Source organism: Uloborus diversus, chromosome 3, assembly GCF_026930045.1.
Source record: "Uloborus diversus isolate 005 chromosome 3, Udiv.v.3.1, whole genome shotgun sequence".
NCBI classification, from domain to species: Eukaryota; Metazoa; Arthropoda; class Arachnida; order Araneae; family Uloboridae; genus Uloborus; species Uloborus diversus.
Window position 1 is genome coordinate 164240228 of NC_072733.1, and position 25323 is coordinate 164265550.

The window sequence follows — 25323 nt, forward strand, 5'->3', positions numbered from 1 at the left end:
CAAAGCGCTATACCTCAAGTTTGTCACCTCGCATCTTCTTTTCATTTATACCTTTAGAAAGAACGCATTTTTTCCTTTAAAAATAAGTTTTTTCTTCAATGGTGTTCTTTTGAATAAGGATAAAAAAAACGAGCTTGAAATTATATCTGTCGTAACGAATTGCCATGTTCAATCTCAGATTTTGAAACGTTTTATAAGGCTGGGAGCCTGAAATTTTAGGAGCTTAAAGTACTTTTGGTTGTCAATACATTCTAGTATTTTGATATTGAGTTCATTAACTTTTGTGTCGCAGGTATGCAAAATCTTGACAAAACGCAGCAGAGAAACTTTTTTCTGGATTTTTGAATGTCATAAATTCTGAACAAAAATTATTCAAATGCTTGAACTTTGTAATTCTATTGTCGATATGCATGTTTTTGATGGGTTATAGTTGCAGAGTGTAAATATTGATTTCCTAAAAGTCCCAAGTGGCTATCAAAATAGTTCACATGAAGATTAGCCTGTTTTAATGCCCTGTAACTCAAGTTTGTCACCTTGCATCTTGTTTTCATTGGCACCATGACAGAGAACATATTTTTTCCTATAAAAATATCTTTTCTTTCCCATGGTGTTCTTTCAGACAAGCTGGAAAAATGAGCCTGAAATACTATTTGTCGTTCCTCAATAAATAAAGAATGGTGAATGCCGTGACAACCGACTTATAGGGATTTTGCAACTGTTACTAGTCAGAAATAGTTTTTTATCGATCATTTAAAAAGTTCTTTTGCAGATTAAATATGTTAGAATCAGAAAAGTATTTTGTTCAGGAAGCAGACTGATACACTAGACAGAACAAGATATTATTTTTTATCATATTTCATTTGCGAAGTATCTTTTTAAATGATTAATAAAAAGCTATTTCTGACTTATAACAGTTGCATAATCCCTATAAGCCGGTTGTCACGGCATTCACCATTCTTTATTTATTGTAGAACGAGATTTTCTCGCTAATGACAAATAGTATTTCCGGCTCATTGTCTGAAAGAACACCATCGGGAAGAAAATTTATTTTTATAGGAAAAATATGTTCTTTCTCATGGTGCCAACGAAAAGAAGATGCAAGGTGACAAACTTGAGCTACAGGGCATTAAAAACAGGCTATTCTTCATGTGAACTATTTTGATAGCCACTTTGGATGCCAATATCTTTTAGAAAATCAATATTTACGCTCTGCAAGTATAACCCATTAAAAACATGCATATCGCCAATAGAATTACAAAGTTCGAGCAATTCAACTATTTTTGTTCAAAATTTGTGACATTCTAAAATCCAGAAAAAAAGTTTCTCTGTTGGGTTTTGTCAAGATTTTGCAAATTTCCTACATAAAAGTTAATAAACTGAAATTCACAAAAATACTAGAACGTATTGACCACCAAAAGTACTTTAAGCTCATAAAATTTCAGGCTTCCAGTGTTATAAAATGTCCCGTAATCTGAGACTGAACATGGCAATTTGTTACGACAGATATAATTTCAAGCTCGTTTTTTTATCCTTATTCGAAAGAACATTATCAAAGAAAAAACTTATTTTGAAAGGAAAAAATGTGTTCTTTTCTAATGGTATAAACGAAAAGAAGATGCGAGGTGACAAACTTGAGCTATAGCACTTTGAAAATAGGTTATTTTTCACTTGAACGGTTTTGATAGCCACTTTGAATCACAATATCTTTTTTAAAATAGATATTTAAGCTCTGTAACTGTAACCCATTAAAAACAAGCATTTTTACAAGGGAATCATGCAGTATGAGCTTTTGAATTATTTTTGTTCAGATTTTATGACAACCTAAAATCCAGGAAAAAAAATTTCCCATCATGCTTTTTCACAAGTTCACTCGCTTGCTACACAAAATCTAACGAGCTCAAATTCACAAAAATACTTGAATATACTAACGGTCAAATATACTTTAAGTGCCTAAAATTTCGGGCTTCCAGTGTAATAAAATTTCCTGTAAACTTGGTGTAAACATGGCAATTTGGCACAAAACGCTAATCCGCTATCTTGGATCACATTTTTCAGAGATCCTAGATCCTCTGGATTTGGATCTAGGAGGCTGAAAATTTACATACATTAGTTTCAAAGGCATCTCTACGCCTCTATAAAATTTCATCCAAATCGGAGATGGTCGAGTGAGGACCCCTAGGTCACTTGACATGGAATGACTCAACTGACTATTTTTCGTAACGACCATATTAGTATTAACAGGAACTAGTATTAGTTGCTTGATAAGGCAACTTTATGATGAACATCTTTTGTCGGATTTTGGAGCAGAAACAGACTCTTTCTACCGGCAAAGGCTATATTGTCATTGTATTATCCAGTTTATTCAATGATAATGGAAAGTTTTAGACTTGGGATTACAGAATAATATGGTAAAAATTAACGTGATTATGATACTGTACTTTTGTAGAACTCAAACTTTGTTTCTAGATGCATTTCTTATTTCAACGATTTTTTTTATCATATTCATATTCTACAGCATTTCTTTTTTTCCCCTGTAAGCGATCTTTTTCGCATCTAATTGATTTGGTTTTTTCTTTTCTTTTTTTTTTTTTGTGTTTTTCTCTTCGTCATGATATGTTATCTAAAAAACCGAATGTAAGTTCTACTAGAATGATAAATTTGTATCTTTTTTCTTATATTTTGAAAACAAGACGCCTTTTTTTTTTTTTTTTTTTTTTGTAGTAGGCAAAATATTATTAGGGAACAAATTAGTCAAAGCGATCTATTTACTTATTTGCTGTATGTTGAAACTATAAACTTAAATAATATTAAAATATTAAGACATATGATCTCAAAATAGACATAGATAATTGTACATTTCTCAGAAGGTGGAAAACAAGTGAAATACTGTAAGATAAAAAGCCACTGTTGTTCCTAGAAAATGCATTTCCTTCCTTTTCAGATCACAGAATACCGCTGAAGGGGTAACACTCCCAAATGATCCACCCTTTTGATACTAAACCCTTTTCATCCTGAACCGGCGAATTTCAAAGAGGGGTACGAACACTGCGAGCTCTGCAGTGAAGTCCTCTGCCCCTAGTCTAAGAGCTCGGGTTCCACGGTTTGGGCCACTGCTGCAGTTTCCAAGATATCTCGGGTTCCACGTTTTACTGGTTAAGGTAAAACGGGTGCATTTTTCTACTCTCCTGTTTGTGAAAATTGCAACATCATGAAGGACTTACGCGAGAATTGCAGGAAATGTAAAGTAGGGCATGATATGCAAATGATAAGAATTGCAAACTGGTAGGGCATGCATATGCTGAGCTGCCCCCTCTGAACGGCGGATCGAACTGAATATAAATAGACAGCTGTAGTGAGGCGTGTATGATTATCGGTGGTTATATGCTAGACTAAACATAAACTGAATCTTTACTATGCGTCTTCAGCAAAATTTGAGTGAATTTCGGAGTTTGAACAGGGCAGAATCGTCATCCTTCCTGAAGCTGGATTGTCTTATCATGCAGTAGCACTGTGTGCAGCACAATTGTGCGTGTTTGGAAGCAGTGGACGGACGAGGATCGGACAGCTTGGACACCCGGGAGTGGACCCCGAAATGTGATGTTAGCTCCCAATGACAGACACCTGGTGCGTATGGCGCTGACAGAATGCACCGCTTCTTTTAGACAATTGGCAGCACAGTGGTCAACAGCTACAGGTGTTTCATTGTGTGCTTCATCAATTCGGAGAGGTCTGCTGCAGCGTGGGCTGAGCGCAAGGATTCCTTTATACAGGATTCTTCTCACGCAAAACCATCGCCGCCTGCAGCTACAATGGGCCAATGTGCATAGGAGCTGGCGTGGTGACTGGTCTTTTCTGACAATTTGTTCAATTGTCAATCCTCAATTTGTGGCACCATAATGGCCGAATTCATGTCAGGCGCTATGCCCCTGAACGACACATTTCGGAGTGCATTATCGAACGTCACAGTGGACAAACACCCGGAGTTATGGTCTGGGGTGCCTTAGCATATCATGGACGATCACAAATGCTACGAATTGTGGGCAATTTGAACAGTACCTGATACATAAATGAAGTTTTACTGGACCAAACTATTCCTTTCCTGCAAGGATTGCCAGTTGCTGTATTCCAGCAGGATAATGCCCATCCATATGTCGCCAGGACTGTCAAATCCTACCTTACTTTGCAGCAAGTACAGCTTTTTCTTTGGCTGCATATTCCCCGGATATGTCACCGATTGAACATTTGTGGGATTTCGTTGGGCGGCGTCTCGCTCCTGATCCTCGTCCTGTTGCTTTGACAGACGAACTTTGGTTGCGCATACATACAAACAATATGGAATACTCTTCCGCAGGCAGATTTGTTTCACTCCATGCCGAGTCGTGTAGCAGTTCTTATTGTGGCATGTAGTGGCCACACAAAATACCAATTTCTATCTCTTTTTATTGTTTGTTTGGTTTGAAAATGTAATCATTTATTTGTACTATTACCACTCAACTGTGTATTAAATTTCATTCAACTATGATGCTTCCTTCATGGTGTTGCAATTTTCACAAACAGGAGTGTACATTCAGTAAGTCATATCCACAAAAAATAATGGAGGCCTAAAATTATGCTGATAATCAGAAGTTTACTGTATGTGTACTATATACAGTGAAACTTCTATAAGCGACCACCTCCATTAACAACTTTCTAAGGCACCGATTTTCCTTCGTATCTGCTCAATGTTGAAAATCCTCTGGGAGATAACATGAAATCCTCTAGTAGCGACGAGATAAATGGAGAACTCAGCAACAAAAAATAAAGGAATTTTTGGCAAGAGAAAACCAAAAGAGAAATAAGAAAAGAAAAGCAATAAAACAATTTAGCTTGGACATGCATGTCTTCTTCTGTTTATAGAAGTGGAAATAAACCAGAAAACAATAACAAAATCTTTTTTTTTTCGGCGTTTCGAATGGATTTCTTTTGTGACTCTCTGTTTAGAGCTCCAAAAATGTTACAAAAAGAAGGGCTAGTTTTTGGTACCCTTGAGAAGCTAAGGTGACACTTTTACTACCCAAATTCAAAATAATAGAATATCAGAACTGTTTGAACAAAACTTGTCCCTGATTCGGGAAAAATGAATGCATGCACAAATTAAAATGACTAAAACTCGTTATTCATGAATGAGTTAATTAATTTAAACAATTTTTCAGCTGTTATTTTAACATTTTATGAAATATTAACAGATTGGAAAAATATATAAATTTTTTATATGGGTCAAAAAATTAGAATAATCTATTCATTCAATGTGAATTTTAAAAAGTACCGAAAATATTTGCATACCTGTTACCCTATAGTTTGTCACAAGTATAGTGCTTTGCGCCCGGATAATTTCACGCTCTTTTAAACGCCTTTTATTGCTCAAAATGGATCGCCAAGGTGATAAATAGGAAAAAAATGAAGTTACATATTGTATCACTTCTTAAAGTTAGAAAAAAAAACTATCCAACTCAATTCAAATTAACGTTTTACAATCTATGGTATGTAAGGTTTTAAAGGCATATAGAAGGACTGGCCAACTAAAAAGTAACCGAAGTAAACAAGGTAGAAAAATTGTAACACCTGGCAGAGATGAACCCAGATTAAAGTAAATTTTCCAAAATAATCGTTGAAAAGTGCTTCTTACGTCCAAAAGTGTTGGACAGAATGTATAGTTATCTTATCCATGCCAACTACACTTGGACGGTTGCATAAACTGCAGTTTTAACTGCGGATCTACGAAGTAAGACCTAAGATAAACATGAAGCAGAAACGTGCTCCAATCTCCTGAAGCAAAGAGCTCAAACAGGGGCAACAAGGTTGGAAAAGCATTATATTTAGTGATGAATCTTTTTTTGAAATATCTGTGAGCAAAAAAAGGTGTTCGGGTTTGATGTTTGAAAAGAAAAGCATATGGGAAATCTTGCGTAAGACGTCTCACCACTTTGACACACCTTTCTTGGTTTGTTTCTGCATGAGGGTTGCTGGAATTGGGAAATTATATATAACCTAAAATAAAACTGCGTGACTTCCGCTGTTTATCAATAATACTGCATGATACTTTATCTGAGGCACAGTAGTTACACATTTCGTAACACATTTTATCTTTCAGTAAGATTCTACTCTGTGTTGCATCTCTAAATAGACTCGGACTTTAAACAGAAAGAGGATTTTTTGTATTAAACTGATCAAGAAACTCTACTAATCTCGATAGGATCAAGAATTTGTGGTACAGTCAAATCTAAGGAAAGCGTTTCAAGACCTGGTGCCTGCCAACAAAATTGAGCTCGTTGCCGCATTGAAGAGGGCTTGGAAACAGTGTCAGAAACGAATAATGTAAACAGGGGGTAGAATCCGTGTGCGAAAGGATTAAAGCATTGAATCCAGCAAAAAATGACGCATTCTAGAAGTGATATTTTTTTCTTTTTAAAGTGTTTGTTCCCTTTTTAATTTGAATATTCTAATTTTTTGACTCGATATAAATCTTTATCACTATAAACTTTTGGATTATTCTGTCTAAGATTTTTTTTAATTGAGTATATTTGAAATAAAACTCAACTTTAAGGTGTAAGAAATGCAGCACGTTCATTTAAATACCTAATTTGCACTTATATTTGGTTAGAATAAACTTGTTTCGAAAAGTGGGAAGTATTCTATTATTTTGAATTTTGGTTGTATTAGGGTGTTTCGATTTTAATTTTTTTTGAAATCGAAGACGCCTGTTGTGGGAAAAGTTGCGTATTCGCATCAAATGTTGGTGTAATTTTTTTTTGAAAATCAAACTATATTTAGACCTGCCAGCCACTTGAAAATTCACAAAATATGTAAAAATTGCCATTTTAAAAATTTTTGAAAATTTTTCTTATGTATAAAATTTTTAATCACCTGTGTTGGGAAAAGTTAGGTATTGACATCTAATATTCGTATAAAAAAGTTTTGGCAACCAAAACATATTAAGACCCCCCCCCCCTAGTCTTTCCTTTGAAAATTCACAAATATGAAAAAAACTACATTTATTTCCTATTTTTTAAAGTTCTTGTGCTTATTTTTTAAAAATCATCTAGGGTGAGAATGGTTGCCTAGTAAGATTCTTTGCTCATGAAAAAAAATATACTGATATTGTACGATCTTTAAGCGCTCCCCACTCGACCGGCCAAATTCGCAATATTTGCAGTTTTATTATTTTGATCTTTAAAGGTATAATTTTCATTATTATTATTATTTTAAAAATTAAAACCATTTTTTCTTTTTTCCCTATAATAACACTACATAATTCTTTTGAATTAAATCTGAAGTGTAAAAGATGAAAGCATCATGGGACCGTTGATGCCCCGCCTGTTTCGCTGTTTTACAGCAACCCTTTGCTTGTTTTCCTGAAATTAGGGAAAAATAACTTGGAATTCCTCTTGAGGAGGTGGCTGCAATCAAACTCTACCCTATCACTCTCTCAAGCTTTTAAATTTAGGCACAGTAGGGTTTTTTTGTGTGTGTAAATAGAAATTTTATTTTTTGTTCTGTTTTCGAATTTTGTCATTTATTTTAGAGAAGCCAATGTTGTGCTAAGTCATCACGACTTGTTGCTCCACAAACAGATAAAGATGCTTCTGCCCTCTTAGTAGTGGACAATTTCCCTAAGATACTGTGCACCGGCTATGCATGAAGACTCAGTTTGGTGCAAAACTAAACTTTTGCGCACACTTTTACAATGTATTCAACAATATCTGTATTTCATATGATTACTCTTTTGTACCAATATATAAACGAAGTACTCTGTTTGCTATTGTAAAGCTACCTTGTATGAGATAGCTTACCTGGTGGCTTGGTGGACAATGATTTTGGACAATTTCCAGAACATGTTCCTTGAATCTAGAACATATGGATTTCTATGCAGTTTATACTTCATTGGATAAATGTCAAAAACAGGCCGATTTGTGAGGGGGGGGTGTTGGAAATAGTTTCGTTATACCAAAGAATAAGAAAAACAAATATATTCTGCGCAATTGCACCATCTGTTATTGACAGTCAAAACTAAGCAGAAAGTAACGAGAATAATCACAAATTACGCATAATTCAAATTTTTGGCAGGAACTTTAAATATAATATGTGATAATTATTTTGTTCACAAAGAAAGGTTCTCACAATTCAACTATTTAAACCACAGGCGATTAAAAAAATAATGCATAAGAAATGAAAAAAAAAATCTATATTTTTTCTATATTTGACGAAAGTTTAAGAGACTGGTAGGGGATCTAAATATATTTTGATTGCCAAAAAAAATTTTTGCACGAAAATTTGATGCCAATACACAACTTTTCCCACCACAGCCATTTTCGATTTCAAAAAAAAAAGTTAAAATCGACCCACCGTAACTTTTATGTCCTGTGTCAGCATGTTTTCTGTTCCTTCTGGAGCTTGATAATGACAAGTAGTCATTATAAAAATAGATTCTGACCATAACAACGACCAAGGAACGATCCTGTTCTATTTGTAAGTAACATCTAATTTCCAAGAACAACCTTTTGAAAAACTGCTTGTCAACCTCTAACAATGACGGAAACTCACGTGACCAGCCCCAAAATGTGAAAATGTCACCTTAGCTTCCTAAGGGCGTGCCCTCCTTTTTGTTAAACTTTTGGAGCTCTAAACAGAGAGGAACAAAAGGAAAACATTTGAAACGCCTAGATCAATAGTTTTTACCTCTTATTCTGGTTTATTTCTACTTTCGTAAGCAAGAGAAAACAGATGTGTGCCCAGACTAAAATGTTTTATTGCTTTCTTTTTGGTATCTCTTTTCTGTTTTTTTCTTACAGAAAACTCCTATCTTTTTTGGTGCTAAATTTTGAAATTTGCTGGTCATCAGGAGAGGTTTCAATGGTCTCTTCCAGAGGTTTTTTATCATTGAGTAGATAGGGAGGAAAATCGGTACCTCAGAAAATTGGTTTTTAATGAGGGTTGTAGCTCAAAGAAGTTTTACTGTATATACGTAAAAGCATACTTTAAAAGTAAAATAGTAAAACGTGCAGAAAAATTAAAAAAGCCAAATACGAAAAGATGGTTGCTTTGAGATCAAACTCTTCAGCAATGGAAATCAAGCATTACTCAATGTGTATACACTATATGACTAAAAGTATTGGGACACTTTCAAATATTCACTTTTTTACGGATTTTTCGAGAAATAAAGGATCAATTGCTTTGTATTTTTTTTCACATAAAAGGTATATTTCAGCTGCCATTTTCCAACAAAAATTAAGTCTACTATTCATTTAGGGGACGAGCAGCAAATTGAGGAAACAAAAAAAAAAAAAAACGTTTTTGATCATTTTTCATTGTAAATAGCTAGGAATAAGCTGTAAATTTCAGAAATAAGTTAAAAACCTATTGAGAATTTATTTTTATATTTTCATGTAAGTATCTGTTATACCCACGGAGATATAAGCATTTCTTTCAAAAATGCATATTTTATTTGAAGGTTTTCGGCTCATATCAGGCAGAGTTTTCCGTCAAACGTTACTAAACTTTCAGAATATTTGACAGCATAATAGAGAATCATAATAATAAAAAATTTTAAGTTAAAATATTCAAAATTTAATGAAATATGAACGTTTAAAGCAATTAATTTTTCACTGCATAAGCGCGAAGGATAGCAATTCATAACTTTCATAATCCAAAGCTCAGAAATATCCTATAACTCATCAAAAAATGTCGCTTGTCTGGCTGAGGTACTCCACTCCATCCCCGTCTTCTTAGGACCACGCCAGTGGTCCTTATGTTGTTTTTTTCAGACTGTATCTCTCAGTAGTGATTACAGTGCACTATTTTGTTCAATTTAGCTGTTTTCATTTTGCAACTCTTGTAGGTTTCTGTTATGATATATGCCCGTGCAATGGACAGTTTGTCTCCTCCATTTCTATGAGTTGCTATTCCGCCACAAATTTGAGCCTTTGGATGGCAAGGCAATGGAGCTCAGTACCTTTAAATGACCAATTGGTCCTGGTGAAAAGTTAGCTGGCTGTCTGGAACATTACTTTCAAGCAATTCCCAATGCACATGCAGACTATTGAACATTGTGTAAAACTTTTCATGGTAGTCTCAGGAAAAGTCTGTAGAGCTGAATCTCGAGACGGATTTTTCGAACCACCCTCCTGTCCAGATCATCCATGCCTAGCTTCACCAGCTAATAGGTCTTCAAAGTTATGGGTTTGAGTCACTGTCGATGTGTGATTTGATTTCATGGTCATCACTGATTTTTGCCAACAAAGAATTCACAGCTCATCCAGTAGACCATTTCTGAGTATTCTCGCACATTGAAGTTGACTTTTGCTAGCGTGGATGTTCTGTTTTTCTTCTTGGATCTATGTGTCTTGCCTTCAGAATTCTTTGAACCCCGAACATTTATATATTTATTGTCATATTGAGCCATGGCTAACAGTAAGTTTTCTGGGTGGGCGAAACAACCATTCCGTTCGATCGCAGGGTTGACGACATAAAGCAAAGGTTTTGGCAAGTACCTGATATATTGTATTGCTTGGTAAGCAAGTTTTGGGCCATCTTAAGATGTTTTGATAGAAAACCACATTGGCATGTATGATTTCAATGTAAACAAAACTAATTTTTGAATTTCAGGTGTAAGGCTTTCTTCACTTATATACACAATCTGAGAGTTTTATTTTCCTTTGTCAACATCCATCTTGAATGTGATAAATGCCCAGGATTTTGTTACAGCCAACTCTTCTTTACAGGTTTCTGATTCAATTGCCTTTGAAATATCAAATAAATGTTGCTGATCTTTGCTGAACGCGTTTTGGTCAATCTCTGGGACCAGGCAATCAATACTCTGAAAGTTCACTACTGGAAGATCCTGGCAGTCAACTAACTATTCCCCAATCGACCCTTTAGAGGTACTAGGCCTTGTTCTTTTATCATCCAAGAGCTGAAACGTGGTAAAATGGCAACTCATTGAAATGGAAGAGGCAAACTGCTCATTGCACAGTCATATATCATGACAGAAAACTACAAGAGTTTCAGAACTAAAACAGTTAGATCAAACTGTATAATAGTGCACTGAGATCACTACTGACAGATGCAGACTGAAAAAACAATATAGGGAGACATGTGACCTGGTCCTAGGAAGGTGGGGATGGTGTGGATGGGAACACCCCAGCCAGGCGTTTCACGTTGTCCGGATTGCTGTTCGACATCTGCGCATGAGAGTTTCTAAGTCTTTGGGCGACCGGAAAACATTCACTGAACCTGTCAGTTTTTTTAAAATCTCACTTTTAGTTCAACTGAAAAAATAATTTTCGTCTTTTATTTAAATACTGATCATTAATCACCCATAAAAATAACTTTTTCGTTACAGTTAAACACCGTTTATACCTTTTTGAAGGGACTGCATGAAAAAGTGTACAAATGAAGAAATGTATAATAGGTATAGGTTAATGTGTTTTGGACTCTGCAGTGACCAATTCAAAAAAACGTATAAATGATAAAAACGTATAAAAGAGAAACATATAAACGGTGATTTGCTGTGTTTTCAAAAATTTTGGGGCTTATGCACCACCGAAAGATATTAGCTGATTGAAACCAAATTTAAACACAATGTTTTGAGGCCCTGTTTAAAGATGTTACAAACTATTACATTAAGAAAACATCTAATTAAAATAACAAAAAAAAATTGCAAAAATGATGTTTTTTTCAGTTTATCAAACAATAGGCTCCGTGTGCGAACGGAAGATGTCAATCAATTTCCATAATTCTTTTTTTGTCTTTATAATTCGCAACATTTCCGTGCTATTACAACTTCGGAATAAAAAGATTAGTTTTTTCGGCCCACCCTTGTGTACGTGTTCCCTCTGTAACTTATAAAATTTTACAGAATGTAAGTGAGAGAATGGTCGGTCTGGAAGTAATAGCATCTAATGAAGTTCAAAATTAAAACATAGGAATATTTTAACATAAAAATGTGAAAATCTGCAATTTTTTCTTCGGAACTCAAAAAAGGAGGCTGTGTTAAAATTCATGGATTGACTTAAAATGTTGCAAGGATCATTTCTTTGTATGAAGGAACAAATTGAGGGAGCATCGCATAAAATATCTACAACTTCATAAATAAGGAGCACCCTAATATATATAAAGTGAAGCTTAAAGTGTATAATGTGAAATCTTGTTGATTCAATGAGATATTGCTTGTTAAATCTTAAAGTCTCTCTCTGTTTAAAACTCAAATCCACTGTTTTCTTTTAATGAGTTGAACTAAATGCTTGGTTTTATAGTTTGCAGCTAAGAAAGAAAAGAACATTATAAATGAAGAAGTGGAGATAAAAAATGAGTATGAAAGAGAATGGGATCGTGGAAAAGTTGATTTAGAGTAAGTTAATTTTCGTTTTGCATTAAAATTTTATTTTGGAGACTTTATTTGTTCAATTCTCTAGATCATTGTCATATTTCAAGGAGCTAAAATTATTACCTGACATACATTACTTCATAGAGCTGCCAACTTGAAGACTTCTTCATCTAATGTGCAAATTTTATTTTTATCATATGATTGCACAGAAGATTCTCAAATTTTGTACGAATTTTAAATGCTTTATTTATTTTATGTTATTTGTTCATCTAACTTACAAAAAATTTTAAATTAGAAAATAGAATCAACTTTAAAACTGCAGTTGGAAATTGCTCTAAAAAGTAAAAATGATTTCATTCTTTAAACAGCATCTATACTACTTTTTAAATATGATTTTTGAAGTATGCGCAAAAATGATGTGTAAATGTTTTTAATTTACATTTTTCATAAAAACCAGTCAAAATTTGAACGAAACATTTAATTCAATACACAAATATGTTATCAATGTTATGCATGCGAATTCTCTTGAAAAACCTTGGTCCATAAACATTTACATTTGTGATTGAATTAGGGTTAATTACGATTTTATCTACTGTTTTTGCACCAACTTCAAAAATTATGTTTGAAAAGTAGTATAGATGCTGTTCAAAAAACGAAATTATTTTTAATTTTTAGAGCAATTTCCAGCTGCAGTTTTGAAGTTGGTTCTATTTTTTTAATTAAAAAATTTTATTTCATTCATTTTAGTGTAAATGTATTTCAAAAATAGTATGTTACCATCACAAAACTTCACCCTATTTTTCATATAAATCCTGAATATTAAAAAGTTGAAATGACTGGCACTAAAACTAATCTTAATCACAATTCCAGAGACTGAGAGCTCTGCACACGACTTACAGACAGGTCTAAAGCTCATTCATCTTGAGGTTTTTTTTTTTTTTTGTAATACCCGACTCAGCATCAAAAAGTCTGTGAACGAACATCAAATCACCCTCCTTTTCTCACCCTTAGAGTAAGATTTTTTTTTTCAATTTTGTTTGGGACCAACTTCAGGGTATACCCTTTCTAATAAGAAAAGAATAACCAAAATCGGATTATTCTGTAAAAAGCTAGGTGTGGTCAAAAATAAAAAAAAACAATCTGAGTGAACAACAAATCATCCCTATTTTCCCACCTCTAGGGTAGGAATTTTTTTTCCAAATTCATATAGGAGCAACTTCATGGTATAACCTTTCCAATAAAAATATATATATATATATATATATATCAAAATCAGACTGGTTATACTTGAGAACCTCTTTTGATTTTTCGTTGGTTTAAAATTCTAGATATTTGTTGACTTTTTTTTCTTTCTTGTTAATTTTGATTTTTAACTAGCGTACCACTAACACACATCCTTACCTGCCAACTTTTGTGCATCATTGCAAAAAATTGCACTTTTTGACCATTTTTCATCACTGCATAAGATTATTTTTTCACAAAATTTTTAGCAGTTGGTTAACCAGGACCCAACAGAGACAAGTTTACTACTGCTTACAGGGCTGCCAAATTCTATACATTTGGCATTCAAACTTAGCATTTATCTGACTTGCTATGCATCTCAAAGCAAAAACTATGCGTTTCTGTGTTGTTGGAAATTGCTTCCTGCGCTTAAAGTTTCAATCCGTTTTCATCTTATAAGTATTTTAATATGTTGGACTTTAATTGTTTGGAGGTTAATTTAATGCTTTTTAATGATGATAAGCTTATTTTAAATTTTATTGTTACAGTTATAAAATTAATTATTTTTGTAAAGATTGCAGCTCTAAAAACGTACTTCATGAAAAATTGCTTTCCGTGTTTGAGATTTCAATCCTTTTGCATCTTGTAAATTTTTCAATATTTTGGATAGTTGGAAGTTATTTTAACTTATGGTACCAAAAATTAGCATATTTTATTTTTTATTTCCATAACTATGAGATACAGTAGAATCTTAACTTTTGCGAGGGATTCATTCCACGACCCCTTGGGTAAGTCAAAATTTCCCATTGTGGAAAAGGGTATGTATAGGAGTTATTTTAGAAAAATGCCCAATTATTTTGGACATTTGAAAAGCCCCAAAACTGCTTTAACCCATTTCTTTGCTATATATTACCATTTTTACTTGAAGAACTGAATTTTTACTGTATTTCAAAGAAAAGCTGTGTTATTCACCATAAAATACTGTTATGATTCACAAAACCAATGGGAGAGAGAGGCATAAAATGAAACTACCACGAGCATGTCATGTTGTGGTAGTAAAATGTAGTACTGTAGTTGCACTGTGTGCAGTAGATACAGTCATTATATTGGATGCACTTTTTGGTTGTTCAAGCGTATTGGAAATCTTTTTTTTTCTGTAATTGTCTGAAGCTTTCTAAGTTTTTTCTTTTCACCATCATACTTTAGATAAAGAGCGTGCTTTGGTGGAATTATATTTCATCAACTTCATATTTAGAATTAAAAAAAATTAATAATGGTGCGGAGTGGAACAAAGCGATGTTTAGATTAGTATGGTGGGTGGAACTTCCGCTATCAGTGATGCTAAAAAAAAGAATCCATTCATGAAGCTAATATTTCATGGACAATAACCCAAGGCGATACTTAAGCCCTGCAATTCCTTTATGAAAAATTTTCTTAATTAATTTTAAAATTTTCTTAATTAAAAATTTTCTTAATTTTAAATTAGAGTTAGCTCTAAAATTCGTTTGTTATGAAAAACTGGCGTTATAGCCATTTCCCGCTAATCAAATCGCATTTTGGCGGGAGTCGACTGTAATTCTTTTTTGTAAACATTGATCCGTGTACATCACAGATTATTATTACTCGTTTTTAAAATTTTAATCCCTTTGCATCTTGACAACATTTTTATATTTTGGACTATTAGCGGTTATTTTAAAGCAAACTACTGAAGATGAGCTTATTTTATTCTTTCTTTTTAACCAACTTCAAAAAAGGAGGTTATTATTTCGGCTTGCAGCTTTTTTTATGTATGTTTTCATATTTCTCCAAGAATACTGGATCGATTTGAAAAATTCTTTTTTTTTTTTGTCTGGAAGGGTATACTTTTCAGATGGTCCCATGTTAATTTTGTCTGATTCTGATGAGGGGTCTCGGAGAAATCTAAGAAACTTTAAATTTTATACGTTGTGGCTACGTAGACCAGCTTTCTTCAGCTGCATGACACGTCATAGGTCATGTGGTTTTGTCTGGAACAGTGCATTTTTTCGACAGAGGTAACAATAGCGGTCTTGAACAATATTTAATTCTCATGCATCTGGATGTTTGATTTTCATGGGGCCACCTGTTAATTTTAATTATAGTCTTACTAATGTATTTATAACTCATGCTGCAAATCAGCAAATTAAATGCATTTTGCTACGAAAATAGTTGAATTAATTAATTTAATATAATTTCTTTTTGCTAATAAATAACTTCATTTAGTCATTAAAGTTTTTTTTTTTTCTAATATTTCAGTTTTGAAACATATTTAGTGTTTAACTCAAAGGGAATTCCCCCCCCCCCCCCCCGCTGACGATTAAATTTATATTCCTAATAAATATATCGTAACTGGTGTTCGATTTCTGAAGTTTGACAAGTATTCTAGATTAAATATTTCATGACTCCGTCAGTTTAATTTACAGTTATGGCAATACTAATTAACAGGCTTCATTGAAATTTTCTTATGTACTATGCTCCCAGATTATTAGAAGGTGCCTGGACCGATTAGGAAAATTCTTTTTCTGTTTAAAACGGTATACTTCTCCCGGTCGTCTAATGATCTTCAAGTCCAGGTATGAAGGATCCTGGAGAAATCGAGGGAACTCTTCAAATTTCTTACTCGCACTTTGTTGTTTGTAAGATTGTTCATAGCGTCTCACTTAGTGAAACAATTTTTATGTTTTTTTCATTTAATGGATAGGAGTGATCTAACTTAGGTCCCAAACCTTTGCTTCACCATATTTGTTGTTTAGAAAAAAGTTATGGGCAAAACACAATAAACTTCATTTAATTTCAATATTAAACGATTAAATATAAAATCAATTGTTAAAGAAAGTGCCATAAAACAAGGGTACTTTCTTTACTTAGTGTTAAAGGAAAGTACCATAAAACATTAATATTAATTAGGGGTGCTCTTTGGTGATGGGGGGGTTGAGGAATATTTTTCCTTTTTAGGGGGCTTTTGCTTTGGGGGAGTACCCCTCTCCCTAAATATTTCCCCTGTATTAATTGTTAGTAGTCTTACGCAAATTTTGAATAAGGACTCCTCTGAAGCAAACAGGAAATTCATTTAGTATCATTGCTTAGTCGTATTTTGGTCTTCATGAAAAAACATTACAGTAGATACTCTGTTTCTAGTGTTGATCTATAACGGGACCAAGTAAAGAGAAATGTGACTTTTTTCATGAGTTACGTGGTATGTATTATTGTGTGAACTATAAAATAGTTAGGGAAAACCATTGACATTTAAATGGTTCTAAACAAATTAGCGCACAAATAAATCCTGGAGAGGAACAAAAATCAGTTTTTAGTGCCAATCGTATAAAATGTTATGTGCATCAAGATTTTTTCTTTTTTTAACCAACTTCAAAAAAGACGTTCTCAACTTCTCGGAATCTTTTTATGTATGTCCCTTGTAAACTCAAACACACATAGACCAATTTGGAAAATTCTTTTTTTTTTCTCCTTTGAAATGGTACATACTTCCCAGGTGATCCCATGGTCATCATGTCATATCTGAAGATGAGATATTTGAAAAATAAAGAAAACTCTTCAAATTCTATGTTTAAAGTTAAATCGATTTCTGTTTTTTAGTGACTTGTGATATTTTTTCAGAAAGCGTACTTTTAAAAAGTCAAACTGATGAGGAAGACAATTTTCTTTGTAAATATATGCGCATTTGAAAAAGCCTTTCTTCACAGTTTTTGGAAGTCTCCAAGACACTGTGCTCTTTTTCTTTCTCTATTTTGTTCATCTTAGCTGTTTTCCTGTGCTAAGTGACCAAATTACACACTACTGAAGTTGATTGATAAAAAACTATAAAAGAGTTAGAAAAAACTTATCACTTTTCCCCCCTGTTCTACGATGGTCATTAAACTACACATCAGTCGAACTAGGTTAATAAAAAATTAGAGCACTTCATAACATTATAAGCTAAGAATTTTAAATGAGCATTGAGAACAGCTAAGATAGCAAAAAAAGCTCCGGCTTCCTCCAAGATAGGGAGAGTCACTTTTCAAACTAGAGGTGCTGAAGTAAACATTGGAACAAAAATCATCTGCCTTTTTCTGCCTATTTCGATAACCCCGCAAAGAAAGCAAAGTCTTAGAGTATGCATTTGTTTGTTGCACTATTTTGTTTACTCAATTGACTCAGACAAAACATTCCCCCACGTCAAAACACATTTAATTTGAGTTCACTCATGTTGCTAACTTTTGTCTTGTCATGAGCTCTATCAAAATTAAATACCATGATTTGTGTGAGTGCTTGTGGAGTGGAACAAACTACGACATATTTCTTTAACAAAATCACCCTGAACTTGATGAGGGAAACATTTCTTTGATGCTGGCAACTCTAAGTAAGAGTTTCTTGCCTCATTTTAATAAAAGAAAAAAGATAAGGTGAATCAAGACCGGGAAAGGTTCAAAAAATATTTAGTGAATAGATGGAAAATGAATACCTTGATGATTGTGGTGAACGAAGCAAAAGGAATAAAATACGCAACCTTCAAGTATCCTATCAATAAAGCTTGATTAACGCAGCTGCGTATCATGAAAGGCACGATAAACCCAAAGCTTTTTCAGACGATCAAGCATTAACAATATTTCTCCAGGCCAAACTGCCAAAATATTAGTAAGATGTGATTCTACAAGCACTAAAAGATCTTGGGTGCCATGTATTTCCAAGTTATAAAGAATTATTCTTCTCAAAAAAGCAGTGCTACCTTGAAAATGGTACTACATGCCATCCACGGTGCATAAGATTTTATTGCATGGTGAAATAGTGCAGAAGTCAAGTCTCCCAGTCAGAATATTGTCGGAAGAAGCACAAGAAAGTAGGAATGCGGATTACAAGACTTTCAGGATCACAAACTCGCGACAAACGGACTCTCGGAGACTTTGGATCCTTTTGTCACAAAAGGATCCTTTTTAACAAACTTACCTGATCGAAAAAGAAAAGCACCTGGACATAAGTGATGCAGCTAAGGAACTGTTAATCTAATTTCCTTGAACTGGAATTTATATGTATCTTTTCAATTTCAACAACCTTTGAATTTGAATCCCAAGTTTTATTATTTTCAAAATTCTCCAGTCTTTTAAGCTTCCTTAAATTTACAATTTTAATCACTATTTAATTTAAATATATGCTCAAAATACTTGTTGCAACTTGTTTTCACAATTACAACACATTTCCAAAATTTCAAAAAAATTTTATTTTTCCAATAGGTTTTAATTTTCCAATTAGTTTTTTAATTGTCTTCAAAATTTAAACAAAGCAGTTGAACTTTATGTATTTTTTTGTTTTGATTCGAATAAGACCAGCCTCAGGTTTCTATGTTAATTCGTTCTCGAGATATTGACTTTTTTCCGCTTTTTGGCCATTCGGCCCCACTGGGGCGTCAACCTGTCCAAACTGCCAATGTTCCTGGTATAAGACAAACCTTCAAAGACTGCTTATGTTTTTTCTTTCCCTGCAAAATTTGTTTCAAGAGAAATCTAGTGTATTTTTTATTTACAAAAAAGTGACCTTTAATTATTATTACTTTTTTTTATTCTCTGAAATTAACATGTTACAATGTGGAAAATGTCTATGTTAAACCTTCAGTAATTTTAAACAATCTAACATCTTAAGGCTGTACCTACCAGGGGTGCAGAAAATGTTTTTCCTTCTAACATTTCTCCCAATCCATATGAAAATTTCCTCAAAATTTTAAGATGCATATAAGCTTAAATAAAAATTCTATATCATTAAAGGTTTAAAAAATATGTGTCACAAGTGTTGCTCTAAGTACTTGGCATATATGTAGTAAGTCAGCAAATACAGAGTTGCCAGGAGAAAATTTTTTAACTGCTAAAAAATAATTTGAACATAAATTTATTGAATGCAATACTTTACTACTTCTTGACTCATTATATATGACAATATCCAACATTAGAAATTACTGAAAAATCTTACTAGGACAAGTGAGTTAATATAAACTGGTCAGCAGACATTATCACCGGTCCATGTTAAAATTAACGCTAACTCACCACATTTTTATAGTACTATACAAAAAAAAAAAAAAAAATTGATGGGTCCAGGGACCACTAATTATTTTTTTATGGTGGTCTAAGGCCAGTTCTTTAGAACTCCATGGTTCATCAAGTTGATTTTCAGCTGCGTTTATGGATCTTTTTGCATTACCATTATTTGTGAATAGCACTGATAGGCTAGTTTTTTTTCCCTAGACCGTTCAGTCTTATGTTTAGATAATGTATGAGAGGCAAGTTTATCGCGCCTGCCACGCCAATTACAAAAGGCACATTCAACTTCTGCTTTGCTCAAAAATGACGACATTTTTTTTTCTTTTGGAAATAAATAAATCATAGAATTGGAAAAAATTACTTGCATTGATGCGCAGTCATCCTTATCAAAGCTTTACCAAAAAAAAAAAAACACACAACAACAACATGCGGCGGTGGAGATCGTTACATCAAGCATTTACTCCGAGCACGTGGAGGGAAATCGCACAGGGTTACCACGATGGTGTTCTCCCACAGTGAAAGTTGGGAGCGACATAGGAAGAACCGAGGCGAAAACGAAAAGCGCCAAACATCGTGCCTGCATTTCTAACAAAGCAACGTAGTGAGCATCTGCTGGGGAAAAATACGTTCTGCGCATGCGTGACCAAAGGAGAAATTGCTTTACATAAGCATCACAGTAGCGATCAATGTTTACAAAATTGCGACTAGTTACACGGACTGAAAACAAATTGCTAATCAGTCTAAAAAGAACAAAAAATGATTTTTTTTATGGAAGTTTCCACATTTTCTTTTTATTTTATAGGAAATTTTTAAAATCTCGCTAAAAACTCTGACTTGAATCAGCAAAATTTCCCCAAACGAGTAAAATTTCCTCCGCTCTAGGATCGCCGGATCGGACAGATTCTGCACTCATGGTACCTACAAGCCAAACTGACGTAAGTCCCATAATCAATACTGTACAGTAAAAAGGGAAAACATTTGTGTGGCGCAGGCAAAGGATGGGATGCGAGCTCTTTAAACACTGGTAAAAAAAATTAAAGATTTTTTTTTTTTTTTAGAATAACATTCATATGATTTAATGCAGAATAGGATTCAACATATAATGCACTAATAAACAGAAAAGTTATTTTTGGACTTACGTTAGTCTGTCTCTGAAATACAGAAATAGTAATTAAATAGATCCTTCAAAAGTGATTACATTTTATTTCTTATCAAGTATATGAACAATATCTTGGTATAATAAAATTCAGCTATGTTTTTTAATTTTACTTTTCTGTTGAAACTATTTTTGTAAGCTTATTGCACATACTACACAAAAAATGTATTCCAGGTGCAAAATGTGCAGCAATTTATTATAATCTCTAAAATATGCTGCGATATTTACTAAATCTTAAGAGCTTGTGAGTCAGTGTCATTATTTGTATTTATATTTCTTTTTTTCTTTCTGTTATCAGATTGTTTAATTCTCCAGACTATTATGATTCTCAACGGAATAAAAAGGGTAAGTTATTTTAATTATTCATTATTTAATTTATTTTATTTTATTCATTCATTTATTTATTTTTTGTCAATGCTGGGAAAGTTTGAAATTATTTTCACATGCTTTTAAATTTTAAAAGAAGTTCATTATGTTTTCCCTTTTCCTTGTTTCTTTTTTTTTTGAAATGGAATTTTTGATCTAATTAAAAGGAACTCTGCTATTCATCATTTGTTTAGATTATCTTTTTCTATCTTGATATAAATGAAAAGTTTTTATATTTAACTTAGTTTTTGATAAAAGATATGCCGTCAGAACAAATTTAACTACATGACGTAAGATTTTTAGTAATAAGCTCACAAGTTTCTCATTTTATATGCCTCTTCTGTGAGGCTGCTCTATTTTATCTTGATGATGAAATGCTGGTTAATTTTCTTCGATGGGGAAAAAGAATAGGATTGGTTTGTGCTCTAGCAGATTACTTTTGAACCATGCATGGAAATCTTTCATGAATATTACTACTATATTTCAAATGTTGAATTTATCTAGGGGAATTCTAAAACTAAGGCAGTAAAAACTGGATGCAATGTTACTAAATAACTGGATAATTTGAAATATTTTTCGCAGTTACAACTAACTGTTCTGAAGCTTAAATTCAACCCATTAATTTTTTTAATTACTGACTGACTTTTATTTTTACTGTCGTTCAAGAGAAGCAAAGCATTTCAGAATAGTGAAATCTATGCTCAATTTATATCAATTTCAGTTAATTATTCTTCCAGTATTTTTATTGTGAGGTTGGGGAGGGAGGGATAAAAGTAATAAAAGAATAAATGCAGTCAACTCTCAATAACTTGAAGTCCCAAGGGACTGACTGAAATCTTTAAGTAATTGGTAGTTTGATTTAGCAGAAGTTCCATACCCAGCCTTCTCAAGAATTGTTTTTATTTTCATTTTCAGGAATAGCATGTCATGGATAGACTATAACACTTATTGTTTGTATAAAATAAATTTTTAGTACTGCCAAAAATATCTTTACTGAGAAAATGTTTTATTAAGTTACTTTGGAAAAAAAGTTACTTTTGACCCCTTTCGTTTTTTTTTAAATTTGTTATCATATCTAAAACCTCATTAAGATTGTAAACACTATTTGACTTATTTACACTTTTGGAGTTTTGAAGATACTGCATTAAAATTTTTGCAAACTCTGATACTTGCCCATTAGTTGGAGGTGATAAAGATTCGTCATCATTATCTTCATCAGAATCTGCACAAGCACTTTCTATGGGCAGCTTTTACAATAGCTTCGTAAAGCAAGGATTCACATGTAGTTACATTTTTCTTAATTTTCAAGTACTCTTTCATTTTTGCCCAATCCACATCAATAAATATTTCAAAATGATCCCATTTGTCGGTCACTTAAGATTCATTATCATTGCTGTTTTTGAAGCCACTGCTCATAAAGCAGTCTGAACTGCTGTAAGTACTTCTAATTGTAGGTAATTTCGGTCATAAAAGCACAATTATTTAAGTCAGGCAGAAAATAAAGGCTACTTTTGTCAAGTTTTGACAATCTTTTAAGATGCTCTAATACTAGCCAGCAATCACACTTTAGATCAACAGTACCCAACCTTTTTTCTCTTGCGAACCCCTTTCAAAATCCGAGGGAAGTTGAGGAACCCCTTATGCTATAAACAACAAGTAACAAGCAAAAAAAAGAAAAAAAAACATCTCGTGCAATATCATTTGGGAGCATTTTTTAGTTTAATGCTATTCTGTAGTTCATAACAATTATGAAAGCATAACCGCAAAATAAAAAAATACAAACAATGCTAGAAACTAAAATGATAGCTAGAAAATGAATACAAAACAAATTCAACTAAAAACAAACTCCGTGATTATTTTGTATTGGGCTTCAATCAAATTTGAAAAAAAAAAAAAAAAAAAATATTGGGATAATTGTGGAACAAAAAGAAATTCTCTCAAATATCTGCCAGTTTCATTCTTGCATTAAATTTAGCATTTAATTTGCTTCTGTATTTAACTCTGTATATATATTACTGAAAATCGTTTTTCTGATAGAGTTGTCCAAAAAAGTTAATAAAATTCAAACTGTCTGTTTTTGACAGAACAATGCATTTATTGGTAACACTAGAGCAGAAGTCAATTAAAGAATGATCTTTAAACATACCTTTTAAAAATCTGCCTCAAATTAACTAAATGATCTTTTTCTCCCAGTAAAATTAGAAAGGTTTCTAAATTTATATCATCTTGAAAAAGACTGAGTCTACATGGATAAAAGTCAGAAACAACATTTAAAAGCACAAATAAAAGATTGAAAAGTTTAAAATGCAAACATGTTTCAGAGGCAATAGCCTCCTTCCTCAGTGCAAATGGGATGGAACACGGTCATGGGAGAGTTTAAATACAAAAGGGGGGGGGGACTAATCAGATTTCAGCGAGTGCTGAGGCATGAGGAGCCGCCGTGATGGGATGGAACCGTGCTCCATCCCATTTGCTTATTTTGCACTGAGGAAGGAGGCTATTGCCTCTGAAACATATTTGCATTTTAAACCCCTTGCAGTTGGACACTCCCAGAATTACATGTAAAAATGGATGAGATATTTCGTTATAAACTACAAGGTGGTTAAACTTTTCAATCTTTTATTTGTGCTTTTAAACATTTCCGACTTTTATCTATTTTTTGCACAAAGCTCATGCTTTTTAATATGAGTGTACTTGTTTGATAGAGATATTTTGCATACATTAATAGTTTGAGTGCTGAATAATTTTCTCTTTTTTATACCAAACATGCAGAATAAAATGCCCAATTATTTATCTGATTAGTTTTTGACAAACAATAAAAATGCCTATAATTAAATCTAATGATTGTGTAATTTTACTATGAAAAAAGATAATGAATTCCTCTTTTAAAAAATAGATTGAATAAATAAAAGATTGAAAGTTTAAAATGCAAACATGTTTTTCACCCAGGAACTTTTTTTGAAAAGTAAAATGTCTCCTAAGGTATTTTTGGGTTGCGAACTATTCCTTCTCTTTTGCGTCAATAAAGTTTGAAGTACGTCATCCCATAATTTGTTTGTTGAATATGTACAAAAGGATGGTGTATTTGATTTAAACAATAAATAAAATAAAGTTCAAAGTACATTGTAATTTAAGTAATGTGAAAAATTTAGCAGCAAACAGTAGCAAAATCGCACTTCTACACGTTTTCAATACACCACAAGAGAAGAGCGACAGCTCTTTGTCACACTCAAATGGTAAAGAAACTAAATATTGAAAATTAATAAAAATGTTTCAGACATTTGCATATGCTCCATAAAAATTTCCACCAAATTTAATCCAGTTTTCTGATAAAAAGCTACAGAGAAACAGAAAGCATTGATATGCTTTCATGGTATTCAAAATTTGAACCTTTTCAAAATATCTTCAATTCTATCATATGCTTAATGAAAATGGTGAAAACTTTCTTCTGGTAATGACAGACTTAATTCTTGAAATTTACAAAATGTGTCAACAAGTATGCTAACATTAGCTTCCAATTGAATGTGTAAAAGAATAATGATGAACAAAAACGCTTGAACTTGAAATTTCATCTCAAACAATGAAGTTAAAATTCCACCATTACAATATTATTTTCTCGAATCCCCTTTATACCTTTTACGAACCCCTGGGGAGTTGCAAACCACCAGTTGGAAACCAATGTTCTAGATCATCAGCCACATCAAAAAAAAAAAAAAAAACGTGCCCTTTGTGTTATTTTTCATGCAATTTTGCAACATTGCACACTAAATAGCACCATTCTAAATAAAATATCCCCTCACACAAGCTGTAAGTATGGTGTTAAAGGGAAAAAACTTTTTTTCTTATTTTTACTGCATTTCTATGCATAAAATGAAAAAGAAATTTTCGTAAAAACTTTGATTTAAAGGGAGTACATTCAAAGTATAGAGTCAAACTTTGTATCCAAAATACTGAATTTTTTGGGTCCAAATGGATACTTCGAGAAAAAGGAATGTTCGAGTTATTGAGAATCATTTTTTAGGAAAATTTTAATGGGAATTTATTCATTTGAAAAGTCATCTCTCTGCACATGAATCTTATGTTTTCACTTTTTGACAAATTTACCTGTAAGGTTTCAGTTTTTTAAAGCAAATTTTGATATTTTGACTATAATTAATACTTATTAAATGTTTTGATTT

General features: G+C 32.8%; 1 protein-coding gene across 1 annotated transcript in view; it reads left to right on the forward strand.

The window, feature by feature from the left end:
• Positions 1-25323, forward strand: part of LOC129219249 (homeobox protein 2-like) — a 79173-nt gene that overhangs the window by 25267 nt on the left and 28583 nt on the right. Inside the window, exons 6-7 of the mRNA XM_054853575.1 lie at positions 12291-12385; positions 21078-21124. Of these exons, the coding sequence (XP_054709550.1) occupies positions 12291-12385; positions 21078-21124 (142 nt within the window). The remainder of the gene's footprint in view (positions 1-12290; positions 12386-21077; positions 21125-25323) is intronic.